This window comes from Zalophus californianus, chromosome 2 (genome assembly GCF_009762305.2).
Source record: "Zalophus californianus isolate mZalCal1 chromosome 2, mZalCal1.pri.v2, whole genome shotgun sequence".
Taxonomy (NCBI): Eukaryota; Metazoa; Chordata; class Mammalia; order Carnivora; family Otariidae; genus Zalophus; species Zalophus californianus.
The window spans coordinates 68,451,037-68,474,216 of NC_045596.1; the positions used below are offsets into that span (position 1 = coordinate 68,451,037).

At 36.6% G+C, this 23,180-nt stretch overlaps 1 protein-coding gene across 5 annotated transcripts in view; it reads right to left on the bottom strand.

Moving 5' to 3' along the window:
* Positions 1 to 23,180, bottom strand: part of WDFY3 (WD repeat and FYVE domain containing 3) — a 266,868-nt gene that overhangs the window by 72,016 nt on the left and 171,672 nt on the right. For 4 of the 5 annotated variants that reach the window (XM_027599902.2, XM_027599904.2, XM_027599903.2 and 1 more), the window contains 10 exons: positions 21,790 to 21,901; positions 19,871 to 20,061; positions 18,470 to 18,622; positions 13,824 to 13,897; positions 13,577 to 13,738; positions 12,182 to 12,276; positions 8,646 to 8,766; positions 8,008 to 8,225; positions 4,029 to 4,264; positions 2,729 to 2,863 (listed from right to left, as the gene is read on the bottom strand). In XM_027599902.2, the coding sequence (XP_027455703.1) occupies positions 2,729 to 2,863; positions 4,029 to 4,264; positions 8,008 to 8,225; positions 8,646 to 8,766; positions 12,182 to 12,276; positions 13,577 to 13,738; positions 13,824 to 13,897; positions 18,470 to 18,622; positions 19,871 to 20,061; positions 21,790 to 21,901 (1,497 nt within the window). The remainder of the gene's footprint in view (positions 1 to 2,728; positions 2,864 to 4,028; positions 4,265 to 8,007; positions 8,226 to 8,645; positions 8,767 to 12,181; positions 12,277 to 13,576; positions 13,739 to 13,823; positions 13,898 to 18,469; positions 18,623 to 19,870; positions 20,062 to 21,789; positions 21,902 to 23,180) is intronic. The other variant, XM_027599900.2, reaches the window with a different exon arrangement.

Sequence of the window (23,180 nt, forward strand, 5' to 3'; positions counted from 1 at the left end):
TACTTTTCTAAAACTTGAGATGTTCATGGTTCAGAACTCTTAGGAACCACATACATGAGCAAATATACAAAAACAAATCTAGAAATAAGCTAAAACAAAAACAGTACTCCTAGAAACTGACAGGATGTTTGTTCACTGGTGTACTCACAGCTCAGTAACTTCAGTCAGTAATTTTGATTATTTATCATTATCAACATGAGTAGAGTTGCTGCCAATGTGGCTGTATTATCCACAAAGCTGTCCCACCCTCCATTGCGTGAGAGTTAAGAGTAACATAAAAGATGGGGAAGTTACTTCACCTTTCTGAGCCTCATACTGTCATATGTAAAATGACAGGAACAATGCTTTCAACCACATGCAACTGTGATATGATTTATAATAAGAAATACATACTTGGTCTTTGTCCCATCCCTTTCTTGGCACAGCGTTACTAAAACCCTTAGAATGTCCTAAGCAAGAAGAGCCATAAAGGGTGTCTTTCGTTAACCATAACAAATGCCTTTCAACCACAGGCTGAGTTAATGTTAATGATAAGACTTTTGGAAAGCCCCTAAAGATGGAGGCTTTCCAGGGGAACCAACCACATCACTAGAGGGCTGGAACTTTCAGCACTAAAGCTCTGCACCCCGGGCACCTGGGTGGCTCAGTCGGTTAAAGCGTCTGCCCTCAGCTCAGGTCATGATCTCAGGGTCCTGGGATCAAGCCCCACACTGGGCTCTCTGCTCAGTGGGGAGTCTGCTTCTCCCTCTCTCCCTCTGTGCTCTCTCTCTCACAAATAAATAAAATCTTTAAAAATAAAATAAAATAAAGCTCTGCACCCCTAACTGGCTGGAGATGGAGTTCAATCACCAATGGCCAATGACTCAATCATGTCTATGTAATGAAGCCTGCATAAAAACCCTAAAGGACAGGGTTTGGAGAGCTGCTCGTTTGGTGAACACACAAAGGTGCTGGGAGAACAGCAGGTGGAGAGTATGGAAGCTCTGTGCCCTTCTCCATCTTACCTTACCCTCCACATCTCTTCCAACTGGCTGTTGCTGAGGCACCTCTTATAATAAACTGGTAATCTAGTACATAAAATGTCTTCCCGAGTCGTGGGAACCTTCAATCTATAACTGGCAGGTCAGGAGCACAGGTCACAATGTGGACTTGTGACTGGCATCTGGTGTGCTGGGGGAGGGACTGAGGCTACCTCCAGGTAGACAACATCGGCACTGAACTGAGCCATCGGACACTCAGCTAGTGTGTCAAAACCCCCACGTATTTGGTGACCAGAAGTGTCAGACGTGAAGTGGTGTCAGAGCAGAATACTGGGCGTAGAGGAGACACACAGGAGCGTGTTTTCCTTAAGAGCAATACTACAGCTATAACGATGATGATAAAAATGGGAAAAGGGGGCGCCCGGGCGGCCCAGTTGGTTAAGTGTCTGACTCTTGGTTTCAGCTCAGGTCATGATCTCTGGTCTGGAGTTGGGCTCCATGCTCATCATGGAGTCGGCCTGCCCTCTCCTCCTCCGTCTGCTCCTCCCCCTCCCCCACCCCCGTTCCTGCACTCTCTCTCTCTAAAATAAGTAAACCTTTGTTTTATTTTTTTTTTATTTTTTTAAAGATTTTATTTATTTTTTTGACAGAGACACAGCGAGAGAGGGAACATAAGCAGGGGGAGTGAGAGAGGGAGAAGCAGGCTTCCTGCCGAGCAGGGAGCCCAATGCGGGGCTTGATCCCAGGACCCTGGGACCATGATCTGAGCTGAAGGCAGACGCTTAATGACTGAGCCACCCAAGTGCACTAAATAAATCTTTAAAAAAAAAAAAAAAGGGAAAAAAGAATATATATGAAGAATACCGATCTTCTGATACTTGCCCAGGGAGTGACTTTTTTTTTTAACTTAGATTTTTATGTTTATGAAAAGGAGCCGAAACAAGAGTCCCAAAGCATTCTAAATTAATACAATAGTAATGTTCTTTTCTAAGATGACACAGGAATAGTTTTGACTAAATCAGGTTCGCCAGTACTTATGATCCAAAGAGTCTGGTTAGTAATTCCTTTTACAATGTGATCTTAAATTGTGTAAGCAAATTAAGTTATTATTCACAGTATCCCTGTAAGATAAATAGGAACATACATTTTGTCACTTAGTCTTTCAATTCTTCATATCTAAGTTAGAAATAATTAGAATAGTAAAAACAAAAACAAATACAACACAAATACATTTTTAACCTTTAAATGAAAGTGATTTTCAAAGTTCAAATAACATATTGCAAGGACATATACAATAATATATATTCGTTACATACATGTATACATTGTAATATACATTTTATGACACTAATAATATCAGTTAACACTTACAAGACACTTACTACATACCAGGCACTCTTGTAAGTGCTTTGTGTATATACTAACTCCTCATTAAATCCTCATAGCAAACCTAAGAGATCAGTTCTCTTTATCACCAGCATTTTATACATGAGGAAACTGAGGCACATAGAGGTTAGCACGTCTTATGTACCAGACATAGGATCTGAACCCAAGCAGGGCTCCAGAGTCCATGGTCTTATCAACTACACAGTCCATCCTTACAGCAGAGATAACAAAACCGAGAGGCTGAACTTCCAGAGACCGTGCAGTTAATAACAGTCATGTTACCTAAGGATTCCTCTATTTAAAAAGAATATATGACAGGCAGGAGGAAGTATCAGCAGGTTTAAGTATTTCTGTAAACTTACTGAATTCAGCATGCTGCGGAGCATCCCCAATAATAAAAAGGCAGCTTCTGTGCACACGTTATGGATAGAAGAGACCACAGTTCCACTGGAGGCAGGAACTCCAAAGATAAATGTCCAAATGGAATCTAAATCAAACTACAGAGGTCAAAGTGAATGAAGATTAGCCACTGTCAACTTTTTTCAGCTAGAGACCCTCACAAGTTCTAATATTCTGTAACTTCTTTGAGACTAATTAGGGTTTTTTCAAAGTGATCAATGATGGAGAGAGAGAGAGAGAGACCTAGCATTCCTCCCTCCTAAATTTTGAAAATTTGTAAATTTTTACATTTATAAAGAAAAGAGAATACTATGTATCATCCTGTCTTAGGTACCCAGGTTAAAAACACTGTTTTCTACTTTTTTTCTCTATGAAAACAAAAAGAAAATACATGCTAATTAGCCAGGAGATGACATTATAGGACTGATGATTTTAAGCAGGATCTTTTAAAAAAGCATACTCACTTATTTCCCCTCTCTTGGCAATGTTCTAATTCACTTTTAGGTTACATACAGATAAGATTTGACGAAATAAAAATCAGTTTAAGAGACTTATTCATAGCTGTTTTATATAACATTTTATGACTATGGTGTCATGCTTATTTTGAAAAATTACATAACCAACCAAACTCTGTTAAGGCTGGATCTGAATCCTGACTTAATGTAAGGGTACAGACTTTGTTTTCGTTTAAAAGGTTTTGTCAATTACTAGAATTGATTTGAATTAGCATTTGGCATTAGGATGGAAGTACAGTAGTTGAGTTTAAAAATCCCTAAGTCTTCGCAGTGCCACAAACATAAGCTATATATAGATATCCACAAGTCTTCAAATAAAGCCTTAGTGTTTTCCTAAAGTGGATGTCATCTATCCTTAAGAAATTAAAAACACTTTTGTAATCAGAACTTGTACTAAGAATCCTATCCAATTAATTCATGGTATACACACCACTCTATTTTCAGTTCTACAGAAATGACATATTTCTAGATAAAATCACATAACTCGAATTCTTCAGATTACCATCCAAATACCACCCAGTCTTCACACATACAGGATCATACAGAGTAAAAAAAAAGACCAAATAGGGAAAAAGGACTTCTTTTTGTGAAAGTTTTCTATAGTATCTTCAGATTTTTCTTCCCAAATCAAATCCTAAATGTGAGAAAGGGATGGAATCCCTTTGGTTTTACTGAGAGTAACCCATCACCATACGGTGATTTTTCCGGCACATATAATTACACTTACGCCTTACTAGATAATTCCTACCTGGCAACCCTGCTTACATCGGCTGCTGATGACAGGCACACTGACCTGCAGGTTCTCAGGCAGCTCACTAACTGGCTGCTGCAGAAACAATGCCATGAGGAGAAAATAGAGAGCAGGGACATTAGTGTGTTTAGGAAGGAATGACTGAAGAACTGGGAAACCAGGAAAATGACAAGCATCCCGGTTAATCTCCCTGACCGTCGATCTCCCGCCAGCACTCCTGCCCACATTGAATCCTAAGAGGAAAGGAAATGTAACAGTAAGTACAAAATGAATAATTGATTGTCACGCTGTATTAACAAAGAAAGGAGTAATTCAGTATATGTGACATTTCTCTCCAGAACATCCATATTAATACAGGCAATTAGCTATTCCATTGTTGAATTAATCTTCCAGTTAAAAGTTCTCCTTTACAATCTCTGATTTCAGCAAGCCTTTCTCTTAGAAAACAGGTCTTGAAAAATACATGAGACGATCAGATATGAGAGGTAATATAAATTCTATGCATTAAAAGAATGCCCTCAAACGAGCTCTAACATTTCCCTAAGAAAGTAAAATTCAAAACGCAGCCAAAATTTAGGATGCTACAAAAATGTATCTTAAAAAACGAAAATTGCTGTCATTATATTTAGCGTATAATTATAATTAACTATACTTAGTTAATATATGTCATTTGCCCTGGATCCTGTTAAACTAGTTAACTGTAAATTATCTACAAGTTTTGAGACTAGACAAAATAAATAAGCACAATAATCCTTCCTCACAACATGATCTGTAATTCTGTTGGAAAGCTGCCCGGTGCTGGGATAGCAATGGGAGCCTGCTGTAACTGGGGCTGTCTGAGCATGCAGGGCTCTTCCAAGAAACACAGTTCAACTAGGAGAGGGTCAGTGCTGACTGATGTGGCTCACACAGCATCAGCCTTTCTATCAATGCCGCTCCCTCTGTTATAGAACTAATCAGGATACAACTCGAACATTCAGTTCTTTCGCTCAGTTCCTTGGCCTTCCCAAACCTAGTGCGGCGCTTGGCACAGAATAAACGTTGGCCAGAGTTTCAATGTAAAACTTGTGTGAATGGCAACCAAGAGATGAAGGACTGATTTTTACTTTGAGGCAATTTTTATTTCAAATGAATATTCACTTTTTTTCTTCCAATTTGTTTTTTCTAGGATGAAGTGAGCACATACTTGCTACTATTTATAATAATAAAACAAATTTATGTCTAGCTAGCTTTTTAAGGATTTCATCCTAACCAATTGCTTAGCGTGATGTGAATTAATCTTCTGAAGTATGTTCTAATTAAAAAATCATAGAGCAATTTACCAACCTCTTTCATACATCATCTCATTTCTCAAACACAATGAACGTGTGAGCGAGCTAGAAATTGCTATGATCCTTTTTATAACATGGAAAATAGGCAATTTGTTCAAAGTCACCAAGTTGAAGAGAGGTGGCACTGGGACTTGAGCCTGATGTCTCTATCTCAGAGTTTGTAAAGTTGCACTGTCTCCTTTGGCCTTCCTAATGACATCACCACATTTCTGAAAGTCTGGCTGCATTAGGACACTGGTGATTTCTGCTTATAGTGAATTCTAAGTGAAGTTCTCAGTATAAAAAAGTCTTGAGCTTTAACAAGTCAGAAGACACAAAGTGGCATTTTATACATTAAACAGGAAAATAAATTTTGAATAAATTGCAGGTCCTAAATGAAAACCAGTACCAGCATTTATTTTCCTTTCTAAATTCTCCCACTATATTTTTCCCTATAATTAATCTTAAGGAATACTTAGTATAACAATTAAGCCTTAATTTAGATTCAAGTAACAGCTACACTGAAGGTATTTTATAAAGAAAAATTTGACAAAAACTAATAAACGTGAATAAAACATTCAAAGACATTAGGTTGCTCATCACATCAAAGAGAAATAGAACCAAATTATATGAGATATATATATATGTATGTATACAAATACACGTATGTGTGTTACCACACAGATGTTCAGGGAAATTAAATTGAATCAAATTTAAATTAAACTTAAATTCTTAGATTTCTCTTTCAGAACAAGAGCAGCATATTGCAACTTCTAAGCAGGTATCAATGAAGGACAAATAAATTCTAAGATCAGATGTGGAAAAAGCACTTTTTCTGATATTACTGAAGTGATACAGGACAGACAAAAGAACAGGATTAACACTTAGAAGACAGTTACTGAAACACTATCACCGTCAGACCCAGAGACCTTATGCATTTAACAGTCTTACTTTCCTAATTAGAGAAATTAATCCTTAATTTGTATTTATTAGGTTTATTGCCTATAAAATATAACTTATATCCATAAAATATATACCTGTCTCCAGAATCATGAAGCCCAAATGAGATGATACATGTTAAAAGACTTTGGCAAACCACAATGTGCTGTGTGAATCTTAGGTGTTATCATCACTGTGGTTTTGTACTTCAATGAGAAGCAGTGCGGTCGGCATTTAGAACTGTCACCTTCAGCAGAACTCACATTCACTCCTAGTAGCTATCATTAAGGTCAATAAGTGAAATCCCTTGCTACCAAACTGTTCATAATAATAACATTTGTAGGCTACATCCCTCCCCTAGGGTCAATGCAAAACAGTGATTTTTTTTTTAGATCATAGAAATATATATAATGACAATTTAGAATACGCATTTTAAAGCCAACAATTTTCTTGAGAAATCATTTCACAGTGAATTCCTTTCTTCAGATATTTTCCAATGTGAAATAACAAGAAAATAATCTTACGTGGTAAAAACTGTCTTCCTATCATTTTCTTTGATATATGGGAAAGCAGTGCAGGCAGCACCTAGGTAGTGATGCTTTTACATTTTTTTTTTTTACAGATAAATTACATATTCAATTTGGATCCCTAACTGACAAGGGCAAACATATATTCTTGATGCTTATTCCAGAATACAATTACATATGATTTTAAAACGTAATGTTATAAAGACAAATATATTTTTAAAATGCTTGAATTAAAAATACTTTTAAGAATTGAATGACTATAATTTTCAATAAAAACATTATTTTAAATATATATATTTCCAAAATAAGATCATTAATATGAACAGAAATACAGCAGTTCAAATGAATCTAACATAGGAAACTATAATTTTCTAGTATTACGTAAATGCTCAGTTCCATGTTGAAAACAGCATAGAACTAGCAAGCAGACAACAGGGAACTTTGGCTAAAACTTCGAGCTTAAATACTTGAGAAGCAATATAACATAACTTAAAAGCATGGGTTTTGGATCTAATTGACCTGGATTCAATTTTTGACACTTCCTAGCTGACAAGTGACTTCATCCCTATGCCTTGGTTTTCTCATCTCTAAAATGGGTATGACAGTTATTTATATCTCATGAGACTATTGTGAAAGTAAGTTATTGTGAAAATGAAACTATTTAGTAACTGGTACAGAATTAGCACTCAAAATACTGATTATTAATTTAGCTTTAATAATTTGCTAATTACCTACTTATAGATCAGAAAGGGAATTATAGAACAAAAAGATCATAAGGAATTCCCTTGAGTTTTCACATCTTTAATATCCTTTGTCTGACTTCAGTTTGATTTGTAATTTAAAAAGCCAAATTTGAACCTAAGCTTTTTATTCATTTGTTCATCATTCATCAAAATTTATGACTCTGGGGCACGTGGGTGGCTCAGTCAGTTAGGCTCAATCAGTTAAGCGTCTGACTTCAGCTCAGGTCATGATCTTGGGGTCCTGGGATCGAGCCCCAAATTGGGCTCCCTGCTCAGCAGGGAGTCTGCTTCTCCCTCTCCCTTTCACTTGTTCTCTCTCTCAAAATCTTTTTAAAAAACTCATGATTCTTAATGACTGTCAGATAAACTGAAGAGTATAAGCTTTGATCAGACTTCAATACAAAATACAAGAGTACAAGAGAGCTTATTTTAAAGCAGCTGATGTTAAGTCCCATACCTAATACAGTTCCGATCTTATTAGTTAAGACAGAATCTGTCTGTTCCAGCCACCCTCCACCGCTGAGTCCTTCCTTAAACTTGAGGAGGATAGACTGATTACTCAGCAGCACAGCAAGAATCCTCATGGCTGCCGTAACTGTGGTGGAATGCAAGTGCTCTTCCATAAACATCATAATCCAGTCAAAACCCAGTGTCCTGACCAGTTCTTCACAAGCTCTATTTAAAAAGGCAGATGAATTAAGAAGACAAAAACAGAACATTAATTTCAAAGATTAGGACTCAAAATTTAAAAAAAGTAAGACTAGGTTTTGTTCGGGGTGCCTGAGTGGCTCAATTGTTAAGAGTCTGCCTTTAGCTCAGGTCATGATCCCAGGGTCCTGGGACCCTGCTCCGCAGGAAGCCTGCTTCTCCCTCTCCCCCTCCTCCTGCTTGTGGTCCCTCTCTTGCTGTCTCTCTCTCTGTCAAATAAATAAATAAAATCTTAAAAAAAAAAAAGACTAGGTTTTGTTCTCAAGATACTATAAATTGCAGGTTCAAAAAATCTATTAAAAGTCAATAGTAATTCTTTCTTTTCTCTACTATGAATTAACTAGTAATAGCACCTGGTACCATCAATTCCAAGAAAATTTTACTTACTGCAAATTAATGCTTGTCTTTTCTTTAGATGTGTAAACTAGTTTTAGCAAGATATCTAGAAGTCTGTTCCTCAAAAGTATAAGATTAGCAGATACAAGACCTCCAAACTCTTCTTCAGTTCCTACAACGAAAAAATATACATTAAACTGCCTTAGTAAATAACACAGTATAAAATATACAACACTGTCCGAGGAAATCTCACTGAAAAATACATCTTTTAGAAAATATTTTCTCTAGGAGTACTTTCCACTAAAGTGGACAAGCAAAATGGTTCATTAACTCACTTCTCTTTAGAATCCTGAAAATTGTTCATTTATATTTGACACTGTCTAAACAAGTAATAAAAGGCTGTAAACCTTTCTTACATAATATTTACCCCCTACCAATAGAGTGAAAGTAGTCACATGGATAAAAATAATCCAAATCCTTAATTTCCAGTTTCGTTTTTAAGGATATAAACAGTTAAATTTACCAGATTTAAAAATGAAAAATAGGAAGCATAAACTATTCAATAAATGTAACACATAAAGGAGCCTTAGAGTTAAATAGCATAGAAGAGCGATAAAGGCACACAAATGCACAGAGAAACTGGAAAAGAAAGGGAAGAAAACAGAAAGCTTATGGTTCTCAATGGATAGTGCTGGAAGCACACAGGACTGGGCATCCATGGCCCAGAGTTCGAGGTCCAGGCCTGACATGATGGGCTATGGCTTTGTAAGTCACAATCCCTATGCCTTCCTTTATTCTAGAATTGAAGCTCAGGCTAAACTTTGACTTACCACAGTCATTTGCTTTTACTTGCTTGGGAAAGGGATTCTTTTTACCTTTAAACGTTGTCTTTTAAACTGCTAATTTTGTGCCTTAATCACTGGGAAGGGTGCTTCAAGCTTACCAAGGGGAACTCAAGATTCCCTTCTCTTCAAGGAGGTAAGACTAGTATTTTATAAGTTGTTTTATTAAAAACATACCATACAACCTAAATTGAGATAAAGATTACTTCAATTATTTCCTTTTTAATTATTTTTCAGTAAAATGGTGATCCACACAGAAACGAAAAATTCTTAGACTTGTCTAGTTTTCTCACTGTCAGTTTTGCTTCCCCTAATTTTCAAATATAATGTAAAACAATAAACTCTGAATTTCTAGCTTAACTTCTTCCCACTCAGACTGATGTTTTCTTCCACACTGCACTACCCTTTTATGCTATTTTAGTTTGCACTATTATATTGCTATTCAGCATTATTATTCAAGTCATTTTTTGTAGGTGTATCCTGAATGCTGTATAAATGACTTCAAATAAAAAAAACTATGGTTTTAATTTTTTAGATCATATTATAGTTAATAGTCTTCAGTCCATATCAAATAAACAGCAAATGTCCTATACTAACAAGACCAGTAATGTACTTCTGACTTTATTATTTCAAATGGCAATGAAGTGATGAGAATATTAGTCTCATTAACTTGCCAGATCAACAGAAAAACTTAGCAATTTATACATCTCCACTATTGTGCTCTTCTCAAAGAAAATTTTACACTAGTTGTGCTAATTGAATTCAACAGCCAGCAAGAAATATGGAGGCTAGAGAAATACTTTTCTTACATCTTTTTTATATTTGAAATAAGCATTATATATTTCTGAGATTTTTAAAGGACTTTCGCTAATACCTATTTACTTGGCTTATATTAATTAATTGAGAGCTAAGAAATAATCCTTGCATATGGTAGTAAAACATAGTGGTTAAAAAGCTTACAATGTTAGTTTGGATTACCTGGGTTCAAATGCAAGTAGCATGATCTCAGGTAAATTCCTTTTACTTAATCTTTCTGGGCCTTAGTTTCTTCCCTTGTAAAACTAGGATAACAATAATACCTATTTCATAGGATTGTTACAAGAATATAAAAAGCACTTAAACAGCGCATGGCAGATATTAAGCACTCAGTAAGTGTTATACATTGATTTTATCTTTATGCTTTTCATCCACTGCTAATTTGCTTTACCAAGGAAATATCAACATTGTTCCAAATGAGTAGGCAGTAGATGAGTGGTCAGAAGCAGCCTTATGTTCTGCTATAATTTGCAGGAAATCACCGAGGCTCCCAAATCTTAGCTTCTCTTTTGAAAAACATGATTATAACACTTTCTATTCTTATTCATGAAGCACCAGAGAGGCTGTGCCCCAGATGGTGTAGTCAACATGGAGAACACCTTTGTGAGGCACTGATTCAATGGTATTACTTCTCCTCCTGTCCATGTGAACAGTGGCCCAAGGGAAGTCATTTACGTGGTATGATTTTGGAATAAAGTAACAGGATAATACTGTAAATAATGCTGACAAATATAAGATATTGTGAATTTAATTACAAGTCAATCTAAAAGGTTCTTTCAATGTTTTCCAAACAAATCTCCTATCCTAGAACATATAAAAGGAAAAAGAAAAGAGGGGGAAAAATATGTACCAAATGAAGAAAGTTTGGGGGAAAAAAAAAAGGTGGGGACACCTGGGTGCCTCAGTCAGCTGAATCCAAATTTTGATTTCAGCTCAGATCATGATCTCAGGGTCCTGGGATTGAGCCCCATGTCATCAGGCTGCACTCTCAGCACGGAGTCTGCTTGAGATTCTCTCTCCCTCCCCTTCTGCTCCACCCCCTGCTCATGGTCTCTCTCTCTCTCTCTCAAATAAATAAATAAACCTTAAAAAAAAAAAAAAGTGGTTATCATGGGCCCAGAATCCGAAAACTTATGAGACTATTTTTATTTTATACTTACATAAAATGATGCTAGTAAAATGCTTTTTCCCTCACTGACTACTAAATATTTAATAGGAAAATGAAAGTAAGTTATACAGATATAATTCATCATAGCAAGTATCTGTTTCTGAAGATGTATTTTAAAAAATTAATCAATGTTCAAAAATCACAGAATAGTTTGCTATTTAAAGGAAAACTGCTAGGAATCCTCTATGATAGGAAAGATTTAATTAATTTATTCTATTTTTAATTTTTTTACACAGTGATTTTACAACTATATATGTTCTGCTATGTCCAATCACATGTGTAGCTACATCTGTCACTATACAACACTATTATAATATCACTGACTTTATTCCCTATGCTGTACCTTTCATCCCCGTGACTTCTCTTTTTTTACTGCTTTAAGAGTTTTTGTTTTCAAATTTACGTAAAATTAACATCCAGTATTTTATTGGTTTCAGGTGTACAATGATTAACAATTCTACACATTGTTCTCAGTGCTCATCAAGGTTAAGTGTACTCTTAATCCTCCTTACTTCACCCATCTCTCTACCCATCTCCAGGAAAGATTTTAGTTTTTAAGTAAAATTCACACCCTATTAAATTCCATAGGTAATTCTGTATTTCTGCATACTGTACGGGCTTGACTTAAGACAAATACATCTGTGAAAGACCATGAAAAGTAATGTAAGGAGAGAAGTAATATAACAGCATCACATATAATTCTAAATTGTGCCAGAAAACAGGGCATAGTAATTAGTTTTCAAGCTCCATTCTTGACTCACCAGTATCAAGCTTCTCTTCATTGTTTATTTCCATAACTACAAATTTCTCACAAACTGCAAATGTCGGTAAAGTAGAAGAAATAAACTGGCCAAACCTTTAAATACAAGAAAAAAGTTACAGATTTCAGGTTTCTCTTTCCCCAAACCAAACAAACAAACAAAAGAAGTAAAACACAAAGAAACGAAAAAAATAGTACTTCTTGTTTTAACTAATTTTTTACCGTGACGCCGCCAGGTGATTGCATTTATTTTACTACCCCTTGACCATTGCAATTAACGTTATATGTTACAATGTTTTAAAACATAGGGCAAAATATTTCTCCAGAAATATGAGTCCTTTAATATAGTTTTAAGAACCAAACAGTGTGATCCAAATCAAAATGTCCTAACATTATCTATATGTAGCCTAGTAATGAAGAAATTGGGTTTTGGAAACACAGGTAATGTTAAAATCCTGGCTCTATCAGTGTTTAATCTTATAACCTGAGACAAGTAGCTTAACACCTCTGGGTTTTAGTTTTCTTAAAAAACAAAAAACTTGATAGGTGTCAATGATAATTTTAACAAAGTGATCATTATTAGTTCCAGAATAAGTTTTAAACAAATACTGTTAAATAACAAACACTAATCTCCAAAATAATTTTTAAACTCCAGTTTTAAATCTGTTGCCACGTTACAAAAATGTCTTCAGGGTAAATGAACATAGAACTGAGTGATTTACATGCTACACAGATTAGAGATTAGCCTACAAGGTATATTCTACTCAGTGTGATTTCACCTGTGATACCTGGGAGATTACAGGAAAAGTGGTCAAATTGAGTTTAACCAATTCTCTACTGGGAAAATACTTTGGTTAAGGAGCGTTCTCCTTCCATTTCCAGTTAAGATGGGAATTACCATGTAGATATTTTTCTACAGACAATCCATAAATATGCCTTCAGCCACTTCTCATTAGCAGCAAAATAATCAATCATACAAAAGGTTGAATATACAACACCTTTTTGGGTGATTGAAAATAAATACATAAAAGAGATGGCATACCCACAATAGGGGGTGTGTGTATGTGCGCGCACACATGCTTGGGCACATATACTTGAGAAGTAGCAGGGCTCAGGGAAGATGAACCGAGAATTCCTATACTGAACACTTTTATGTCTAGGACAAAAATCTTGTTGGGCTCAGTTCTACATATTTTCTTATTCACTAGTGGCAACAACTGGTTTTGCTGTATAAAGACAAGATACTGAGACATGCATATTTTTTGTGCCTTACAAATATCCTGAATACTAACATTACAGGTATTACACAGGCATAAGAATCAATTACATTCATCTCATTCACTTTAACCTCATTGGTACTTTTAGTGAATAAACAGACAACAGAAGTTTTCACTACCTGAGCAGATCATTGCTATTGGGAAAACCTTGTAGTAAGAAGCTCAGCACATTACTAATAGCAGCAATGGTAGGTTGGGATAAAGACATATCTCGAAGAGTCAGTAGCAATTTGGGGATCAGCTGGAATTCCCTCATTAATTTGGCATTCTTTGAAGCTTCACTGTAAGAAAAAGAAGACTTTATAAAGGCCATGCTATTATCTCTTCTATAATTGAACAGTTAACTGCATAGATATTAACTAATACCTGGACTCAGTGAGCAGTTCAATAAAGTGTTCAAATAAGGAAAGATGAAGTTCATACGGTGCATGGAGCCAAACCTACAGTAAAAATAAAGAATAGTGGTACATTTAGGGTTAAAAAATACCCCAAATGATTATCCAACAAACATAAATGCAGCACACAGAACTTATTTCACCTATATAATTAACTGAATATGATATAGGGTGAAGCCCTATAAAACTGCTTGTATGTAAGACTTCTGGTTCTGTTTATAAAAGAGTAATTGCTATGGAAATTACCCTCCTAGAGTAAACAACTGGGAAGGGAAAATGTATAGAAAACTTACCTGGAAATCAAGGACTGACTTTTATTATTGAATACTGAACATAGCATATGGAATAGAATGAATACTGAATGCTGCATCCCGAAGGCAAAGACTGAGTGACTGGAATCTCATATGGGGTCCAAAATTGGAATCAATCACTGCAGAAGAGTACACCAAACAATTCTTGGAACTTACAAAGGTCTGAGACTAGTTTGCACTCCCACCAAAGAGCATGCAGACTTCTTAATACACAGGGAGTTGGGTAGAGGCCCAGGAAGTGAAATACCTGAGTAGTGGGGCTAAATTTGTGCTAAAGGTTACTCTAGGTCCACCCTAACAAATATTAAAAGTGTGCCTCAAAAAGATAACTACAATACCACAGCAAAGTTCAATACTTCTGTAAAGGAATACAACAAAATCTAGCACTTAACAACGTAAAATTCAGCATACTACCAAAAATTACCAAGCACGCAAAGAAAAAGGAAAATATGATCCATAAGGAGGTAAAAAATCAATTATTATATGTAGCCCAGAAACAACAGAAGTGATAGAATTATCAGGACTTTCAAAAATCTATCAAAAATATGCTCCAGGAGCGCCTACATGGCTTAGTCGGTTAGGTGGTAGACCACTGATTTTGGCTCAGGTCATGGTCTCAGGGTCCTGGGACAGAGCCCCACATCAGGCTCCGTGCTCAGCAGAGAGTCAGCTTAAGGATTTCTCTTCCTCTCCCTCTCCCCCCACTCATGCTCTCTTAAAATAAATAAATAAACAAACAAACCTTTAAATAAATAAATCTTAAAAAAAATGCTCCATATGTTAAAGAATGTAACCAAAAATATGAACATGAGGAGGAGAAATAGAAAGTGATCAAAGATCCAAAATAAACTTCCACAGAGGAAAGGTAAAGTATTTCAAATGAAAACTACACTTGATAGGACTAACAGCAGAATGAACACTGCAGAAAATAATTCAGTGAGCCTGAAGACACAACAATGGAACTATTCAAAATCAAGCATGAGAAAAGAACTAAAAATCACTAGATACAGCATCAGTGAGTTGTGGGAAAATATCAAGCAATCTAAGACTCGTATACCTAGAGTCCAGAAAAGGTTGAGGGAGAGCACCAGGAAAAATAGCTGTAGAAATAATGGCTAAAAATTCTCCAATTTGATAAAAATGAAAAATTCACAGATCTAGAAAAATCAACAAACCCCAAGCAGAAGAAACATAGAAAAGACAATGGAGTGACGGACATCTTTAAGGCATTAGAAAGAATTTTAAAAAGTCAACTAGAATTCTATTCTATATAAAATACCCTTCAAAAGAGAAAAAATAAAGACTTTCTCATATGGGAAAATTTAAGGCTAGCAGACAGGCACTATGAAAAATGTTACAGGAAGTTCTTCAAGTTAGAAGAATAAGATGGAAATCTGGATCTACACAAAGGAATAAAAATGGCATGAGTATTATATATGTGGGTAAGTATAAAAGAATTTTTAATATTGTCTTTTCAAAGATAACTATTTAAGCAAAAATAATATAGAAAGTACTGTGGAGATCATAAATATATAGAAATAAAATGTTGGGGGAAAAAAAAAAAAGGCGAGGGCTCCTGGGCGGCTGCCTTCGGCTCAGGTCATGGTCCCAAGGTCCTGGGATCGAGCCCCGCGTCGGGCTCCCTGCTTGACAGAGAGCCTGCTTCTCCCTCTCCCTGCCGCTCTGCCTACTTGTGCTCTCTATCTCTGTTAAATAAGTAAATATAAATCTTTTAAATAAATAAATAAATAAAATGTTGGACACTAACAGCATGAAGGACAGGATGGAAGAAATCGAAGTATATCTTTGTAAGGTTTTTACACTATGTGTAAAGTAGTATACTTTGAAGACAGGCTGAATTGTTATAGATGTATATTATAAATTCTCGAACTACTAAAAAAAAAAAATGCCTGTAATTCTATTACCATTACCTTACTTATATCTGTCAAGTGCTGTTTGAAAAATAAGGTTGAATTAAAAGTATTTAGAGACAATTATGGTTTGCAGTAATTAGGGATGCTATATAATGCCATAAAGTGAGCAAGGTAATTTAAAATGAAGCCAAAATTTGTCCAGCAACTAAATTTCTGATGATTGTGTATTAGATTTTAATCAGACACCTGAAACCAAAGATAACCCATGATTTAAACGTTTCCATTTCCAGATGAAAACAAAGCCAGGCTTGATTAAGTAGGTCTCCTTAGTACTCCCATAATTCTCTCTACATACTTCTACCTCTGTGCTTTCACAAGTTTTTAATGGTCTATTTATTTGTTCTTCTCTTCTAAAGGATTAAAGGCCTTGAGGCAAGGACTCTTTTATTTTCACATCATTAGCACCTAACACAATGCCTGGCTCAAAGACGCTCAACAGGTATTTTCTAAAAGAATGAGAGGTTTGCATATTACAATTTTGAATATCAGGTTGAGAAATGAATACTTTATTGTGTTGGAAGGGAAATCACTGGAAGTTGTGAATGATTAGTATTGATTATGCCTTAGAAAGAATGTCAAAAGATCTATGGATAGGTTGAGGAAAGGTGGAAAAAAGTGACAGTTATCCTAATAGGTAAAAGATGATTGGGGCTTGGGCTAGGATGTAAAAGTAGAAACAAGAAGGTCAATTACAGGAAATATGGAAGTACAGTCTATAGGACTTAATTTCAGACTGTTTATAAATAGGGAAGAAGAAAGTTGATTTTTCAAGCCTCAGTGACTAGGGAAATGGTGGTGTTATTAATAGAAATAGAAGGAAGAACTAATTTGGGGAAGGATGTTAAGTTCAGTTTAGGTGTTGCTGGGACATAAAAACGGAAATGTTGGGGCGCCTGGGTGGCTCAGTCCTTAAGCATCTGCCTTCAGCTCAGGTCATGATCCCAGGGTCCTGGGATCGAGCCCTGTGTTGGGCTCCCTGCTCCGCGGGAGGCCTGTGTCTCCCTCTCCCACTCCCTCTCTGTCAAATAAATACATAAAATCTTAAAAGAACAAAACAAAACAAAAAAACCCAGAAATGTTGAGCAAGAGATGAGAACTAAGTGTGGAATTCAGATGTCAAGCTAGAGATCAGATTTGGGGATCAACTTTGTAGAGATGAGGCTGTAGGATGAGGTAGAACCTAAAGGAAAGAAAACCGTAAGAAAAGATAAAGAAATAGGACACTTTTATGTAAAAATAATGAAAATTTCGGAACCAGAAAATTATGGGGAAAGTAGTAAGAAAGATATAGGAGGCAGGACACTGCCGCCTGAAGGCTAGCAAGACAAGTCAGGAGCTGCAGAAAGAGGGAGACACTGGGGTGCCTGGGTGGCTCAATCGGTTAAGTATCTGCCTTCGGCTCAGGTCACGACCCCAGGGTCCTGCGTTGGGCTCCCTGCTCAGCGGGGAGTCTGCTTCTCCCTCTCCCTCAGCCCCTACCCCCTGCTCATCTTTCTCTCAAAAAAATAAATAAAATCTTAACCAAAAAAAAAAGGAGGGAGACACTGCAGCATCTGCTCCCGAGCTGTGGGTACTGAAGACTGAGTATGAGCCAGGCGGCTAATATGCTTTCAAATAAAGTTCCAGGAGAGCAATTAGAGCATACAGCCTGTTTGTTAGGGATTCAAAATAACTGACGAGACAGAGCTTACAGTAGTCATGAGGAAGAAGAGCTGCGGCCTAGACATTACGGCCAGCGAACACATAGTACTAGGCACCATTCTGGGTGGTAGGGATACAGACGAAGACATGACCTCTGCACACATGACGCCAACAGCCCCACAGGGGAGACATATACAGACAGAAAGCATATAGTGTGTATGTGTGTGTGCGTAAAGTATATAGTGATGAGTACGCAAAGTACTGTGAATGGGAAGTTAAATAGAAAAGGGATATGTGAGATTCAGTGGTACCTTATTATTTAGACAAAATAAATGATAGCTTACTATGCAGCTACTTACTATTAACCAAAATTTCAGGTGTAATATAGCTCATATTTATGGAGGAAAAATTTCTATTAGAATTATTTGATGAAAATATGTTTGCCTCTTGCAATGCCAGAGGAAGGAGCAAATTAGCTATAGTTAGAGAAATGCCTTACACCATTTCACTTCTACACTCTTGTAAACTGGAATATCCTTGGGGAGAAGAAACCCCATCACTACCCTATTTTTTGTACTTTACTAATGACATTAATAGGAGCATCATAAAATTATAAAATTTAAACACATCCTAGAGACAAAAATTGTTTAATCAAAGTTAACTCTATCAACACACAGAATAAGAAACGAATTCACTGACTGTATATTGCCAGTTAGTGTTCATATACATACTTCAAAATCACAAAGGAGATCCTGGAACGCAGTGGAATTTGGAATAATGGAGGTCTCATGTCCACTATCAACAGTTCCCACCAAGGAAAACGTTAGATGGAGAATGTGGCTGTTAAGGAGGGAACGTTTCTTCTTAAGCAGCATCGCCAGCAACTAAAAGAAAGCAATACCACATGTCCATTGATCAATCATATCTCTCTCTCTCTCTCTCTCTCTCACACACACACACACACACACACACACACACACACACACACACACACGGGAGAGCTCTGTGTAAAGCAATTCCTGAGCCAGAAAGCTGATTTCTAAATTTTTATTCTGATAATATAACATTAGAGAAAATCTGAAAACCAGGGTAATCCCATCACTCTATCATTAAAATATCTTCTACATAAACCCTTTCAATTCACATATATTTAATTTGTTGTCATCACGTGCATATAATTTTTTACTTTTTCTCCACATAACATTTTATTACAAAGATTTTTCTTTTGCACCACAGTCTCCATAATTACAATATGAAAAGCTTGAATGATGTTCTCTGGAACGGTTATAGAATTATCAGTCATTCTCATATTGTTGGAACATTTAGAGGGTTTGTGTATTTTCACGAAATGTAAGCAATGCCACAATAACCATTTTGACAGTTTTGTAAAATAACACTTACCAAAATAGTGTGATTAAATCTACAGAAAACAGTATAGTAAAACGTTTATTCACTACCAATGAAGCGAATATAAGAGAAGGCATTTATACTTCATCTACAAGGGATTTAATCTTGCTCCACATACTTGTTTCTCTTCTGACAAATAACTTTCTGCCTAAACCTAGTAGGTTGCGGATACATGAACACTGCCTATTTTTAATCCCAAATGAGTTTTCAGGATTAGCAATGGCACAGGTATTATATAGTGGCTCTCACATCCCCGAGGTAAGTGGGGATTGGGTGGTAAAAGATGACCGGGTGTGGAGGGGAGAGACAAGGAAAGTGAGGAAAGCTCTGGATCTATCACCGATTTGGCAGCCTCTAGAGTAGCTGGCAATGTGACCCTATTTCATTTCACTCTTATTATGTCCATAGAGAAAAATAACTCCAAAGTAGCAAATATATCTGAAATCACTGAATAACTGAAATAACATAGCCTAATTTAAGAGCTTAAGAAGGGAGATTTGATGAGATAGGATAAAAAGTTTGAGCCAAAATAAACAATTCATAATCTCACCTGAAATACATTACTTTTACTAAAAACTAGTGACCTTTAAAGTTTACTTGGATGAAATAATTCTTCCAGAGTTGGAAAAAATATGAACAATGAAAATTAGAAGTTGTTGTTTTTGTTTGGTTTGGTTTTTTTTAAACGCTAAGAGAAGTGAAGGTGAAACTTCACAGTAACAAACCTGGTAGCCCTTGATTCTTTCCATTTCTTTGCTGGCTAGTGGGTTACTCTTGACCACACAAACCAGGGCCTTGACTGCTGCATAGAGCCCTTCCACATCAGAAGCCATGGCCACCAGGCCCAGGATGGCTGCCGCTCCGCCAATGTACTGCAAAGTAGTGGCAACAGGCTTAGGGACAAATGTTCTTACTCCTGATTAAGAGACAGTGAAAAATAATTAAATTCCCCATGTTAACAAGAACTGAATAAATCATCTTAAGAAGTATTTAGTTATTTTTAAATTATACTTTAAGAAAAACCACCTCTATCCTAAAACAAAAATTCCCAGAAAAAACAAATTCAAGGTCGGATGTGGAAAGTAATAAATGCTAAGAGCTACACTCAGAGATGAGCTGGGAGTAAAGAAGTGAGTAGAGAAGGGCTGAGGTCTGAGAGCAGGCTCAAAGGTTCTGACAGTGTAGCTTTGGGCAACATAAAGGAAAAGTACAGAGACCCTGGGAATTTATTTCTGAGGTGAGTGAGAATGCCTGACTAGGTACTGTTGGGGAATAAACTTGGGGAAGCCAACAGCACTCTAATTCTGAATTGGGGAATGGGATGCCATCCTGGCAAGGACCAAGTATTCTCAAGATAAGCCAAGCCAGGCACATCACTGGCCATTCCTCAAAGCTTTTCCTAGTTCCGTAGTCTGAGTAACAGTACATTAGTGACCCCAGAAGAGTATCATCATGTGGAAAGAGAGGACTAGAACTAACTTCATGTCCACTAAAAAAAAAACAAAAAAACGCGCATCTATGTTCCTAACCTTGCTTTTAAAAAAAAGGCACAGTTTGAATGTCATCTGCCTACTAATCAAGATTGAGTTTTCCAAAAATAAAATATGCATTTTATATTTCTATGTGCTTTGCAGTATTCATAACATTTGCATATATTATGGTACTAAATTTTGAAAACTATCTTCTAAAGTCATTAGGGCCAGCACTGCTAGTTTACAGATAAGTTGAAAGAGCTCAAATGTCTGGCATAATGCCACACAGTAACAGAATAGGAGCTAGAACCTAAATCTTTCAACTCTTCACTCGCTGCTCTTTTCACTGTACCATGTGCTGCTATATTTTTTGCAAAGGGCATAGAGCAGAGCTCAGTCAATACTTGCTGAACTGAATAAAGAAAAACTACCATGTGCCATTAGCATTAAGAAAACTGTTTTGTCAATGCAATGTGATCAAAGAAGAAAACCAAAGTTAAGATATGTGTACATCACTGAGACAATAAAAATTGCCAAGGACTGATAAACATGTAGGATTCTGACCAACAGAACACTAACTTTTTGTTAATCTAAAAAAGAACCAATATTATGTACTGATTTGTACATTAAATATATAATGGCTGGTTCTGAATTTTGGATGACGTGACTGGATTATGTCTCAGGACTCTAACGAAAAAAAAGTCAACTTTTTTAAAGCATACATCAGGTATAAGGCTCTGCAGAACTGTCCACCAGCTTTAACTTTTACTATAGCTGGATTCACTCTTTATATGCCAAAGCTCTTATTTCTAGCTCACTTCCAAACAACAGATGCACTCCTGCGTGCCAGGGGCTATACCAAGCCATGCAATTACCATCAGTATTTCTAAGTCTTTACATCTATCCCTGAATGCAGTGCGAAATTGAAATTACACAGAAGTATGTAGTCAGCACTGATGAGTGCTGACTACAGAGGGAAAAAGTTCATGGGATTTTTAAAAAGGTTACATGATTTTTAAAGTTGACTGGAGTCTGAGATTGTTACACTAATCTCTAAATATTACAAGAACACTATAAAATATGAATTTAAACACCTCCCCTCCTGTGAGGAAAGTGAATGCAGAGCTGAAGGCAAATCAAGAATTCTGAAACAGTAAGACAATCTGACTCACCCAAGTATCCAATCAGAGTAGCCCCAACTGTCCGTGCAGGCCCATTAAGATGTCCTGCTGAATTGTGTATCAATTTCACAGGAGTGGCGTTCTCATGGGAGGAAATGCCTAACTGAAGAATAGGAAAGGGAAATAAAATGTAACTATAGAAGAACAATCTGAACATTTTGATTGGAAAAGAAAAAAAAAACATTAGGAATATTATCATTCCTTTCTCCCCATATCAGAATATTAAAAACATGGGCATTCATTTTTTAAAAATGTGCAAGCTCTTCCAATGGTTAGAAAGTCACAGAAAGTAAGTTAAATACAATCTACTGAGATAAAGATGGGGGGGGTCTTTGGAAATAGCTTCAGAGGTCTTTCTGAATGAAACTCTTTTTTGTCATGGTTTTAATGTTCTTATCATTTGCTGCCTCACAGTACTTCTGATCAGTGAACTAGTATTAGCTTTACTTCATATCCATGTAGACGTTACATAAATTATTCAAGTGTTTATAGATAAAACATGCCTACAGAAAAGAAGTGTTAAGTTTTGCACATGTACACACACATAAACGCATAATGTGCTTTCAAAGCTAACATAATCCTAAGACATCAAACTCTCCTAGTTTTTCTCTTTTCTTGCTGCCTGCTACTCCTCACTGTTTTCTGCTGGTTCTTCATCTCCCCAGCTCCACAGTACCGGATGTCCCAGGTCTCAGTCTGTAACCTTTCTCTTCTCTATCCACACCTCAGTGAAAGCATCTAGTCTTGTGGCTTTAAATACCACCTCTGAACATCCATGGTGCAAACCTCTACTCTGAACTCCAGATTCATATTCCCAATGGCTCTGAGACCTCCACTAAGATGCCTAATATGCTTTTCAAGTCTTTCCAAAACATAGTTCTCAGAATTCCTCCCCAAACTACTCTTCCTGAAGTTTTCTCCAAATCAGAATAAGCGACCCTATTTTCCTCCCCGCTAGAGCAAAAAAACTTGGAGTTATCCTTGATTCCTTTCTTTCCCTCATGATTCACACCCAATCACCAAAAACTGTTGGCTTGTGTATCTTCAAAATATACCTCAAATCTGATCATTTCTCATCATGGCCACTGCTATCACCCCAGTTCTCACCACCATCGTTGCTCATATGAATTATTATAAAACTGGTCTCCTTGCTTCATACCTTTGTCTGTCCCCCTTCAGTCTATTCAATAGAGGTCATAGTCATCCTGGCTAACATTTCATTTATTAGGTCTGGAACCCTATCATGCTCCCCATCTCACTTAGTTAAAGCCAATGCCTTTCCCACTGCCTATAAACCCTTAGCAGTCTAGTCCCCATCACCTATTTGAGTTCCTCTCCTACTACTCGGGTCTTCTCTCACTTGCTCTAGCCTCTAGCCGCGC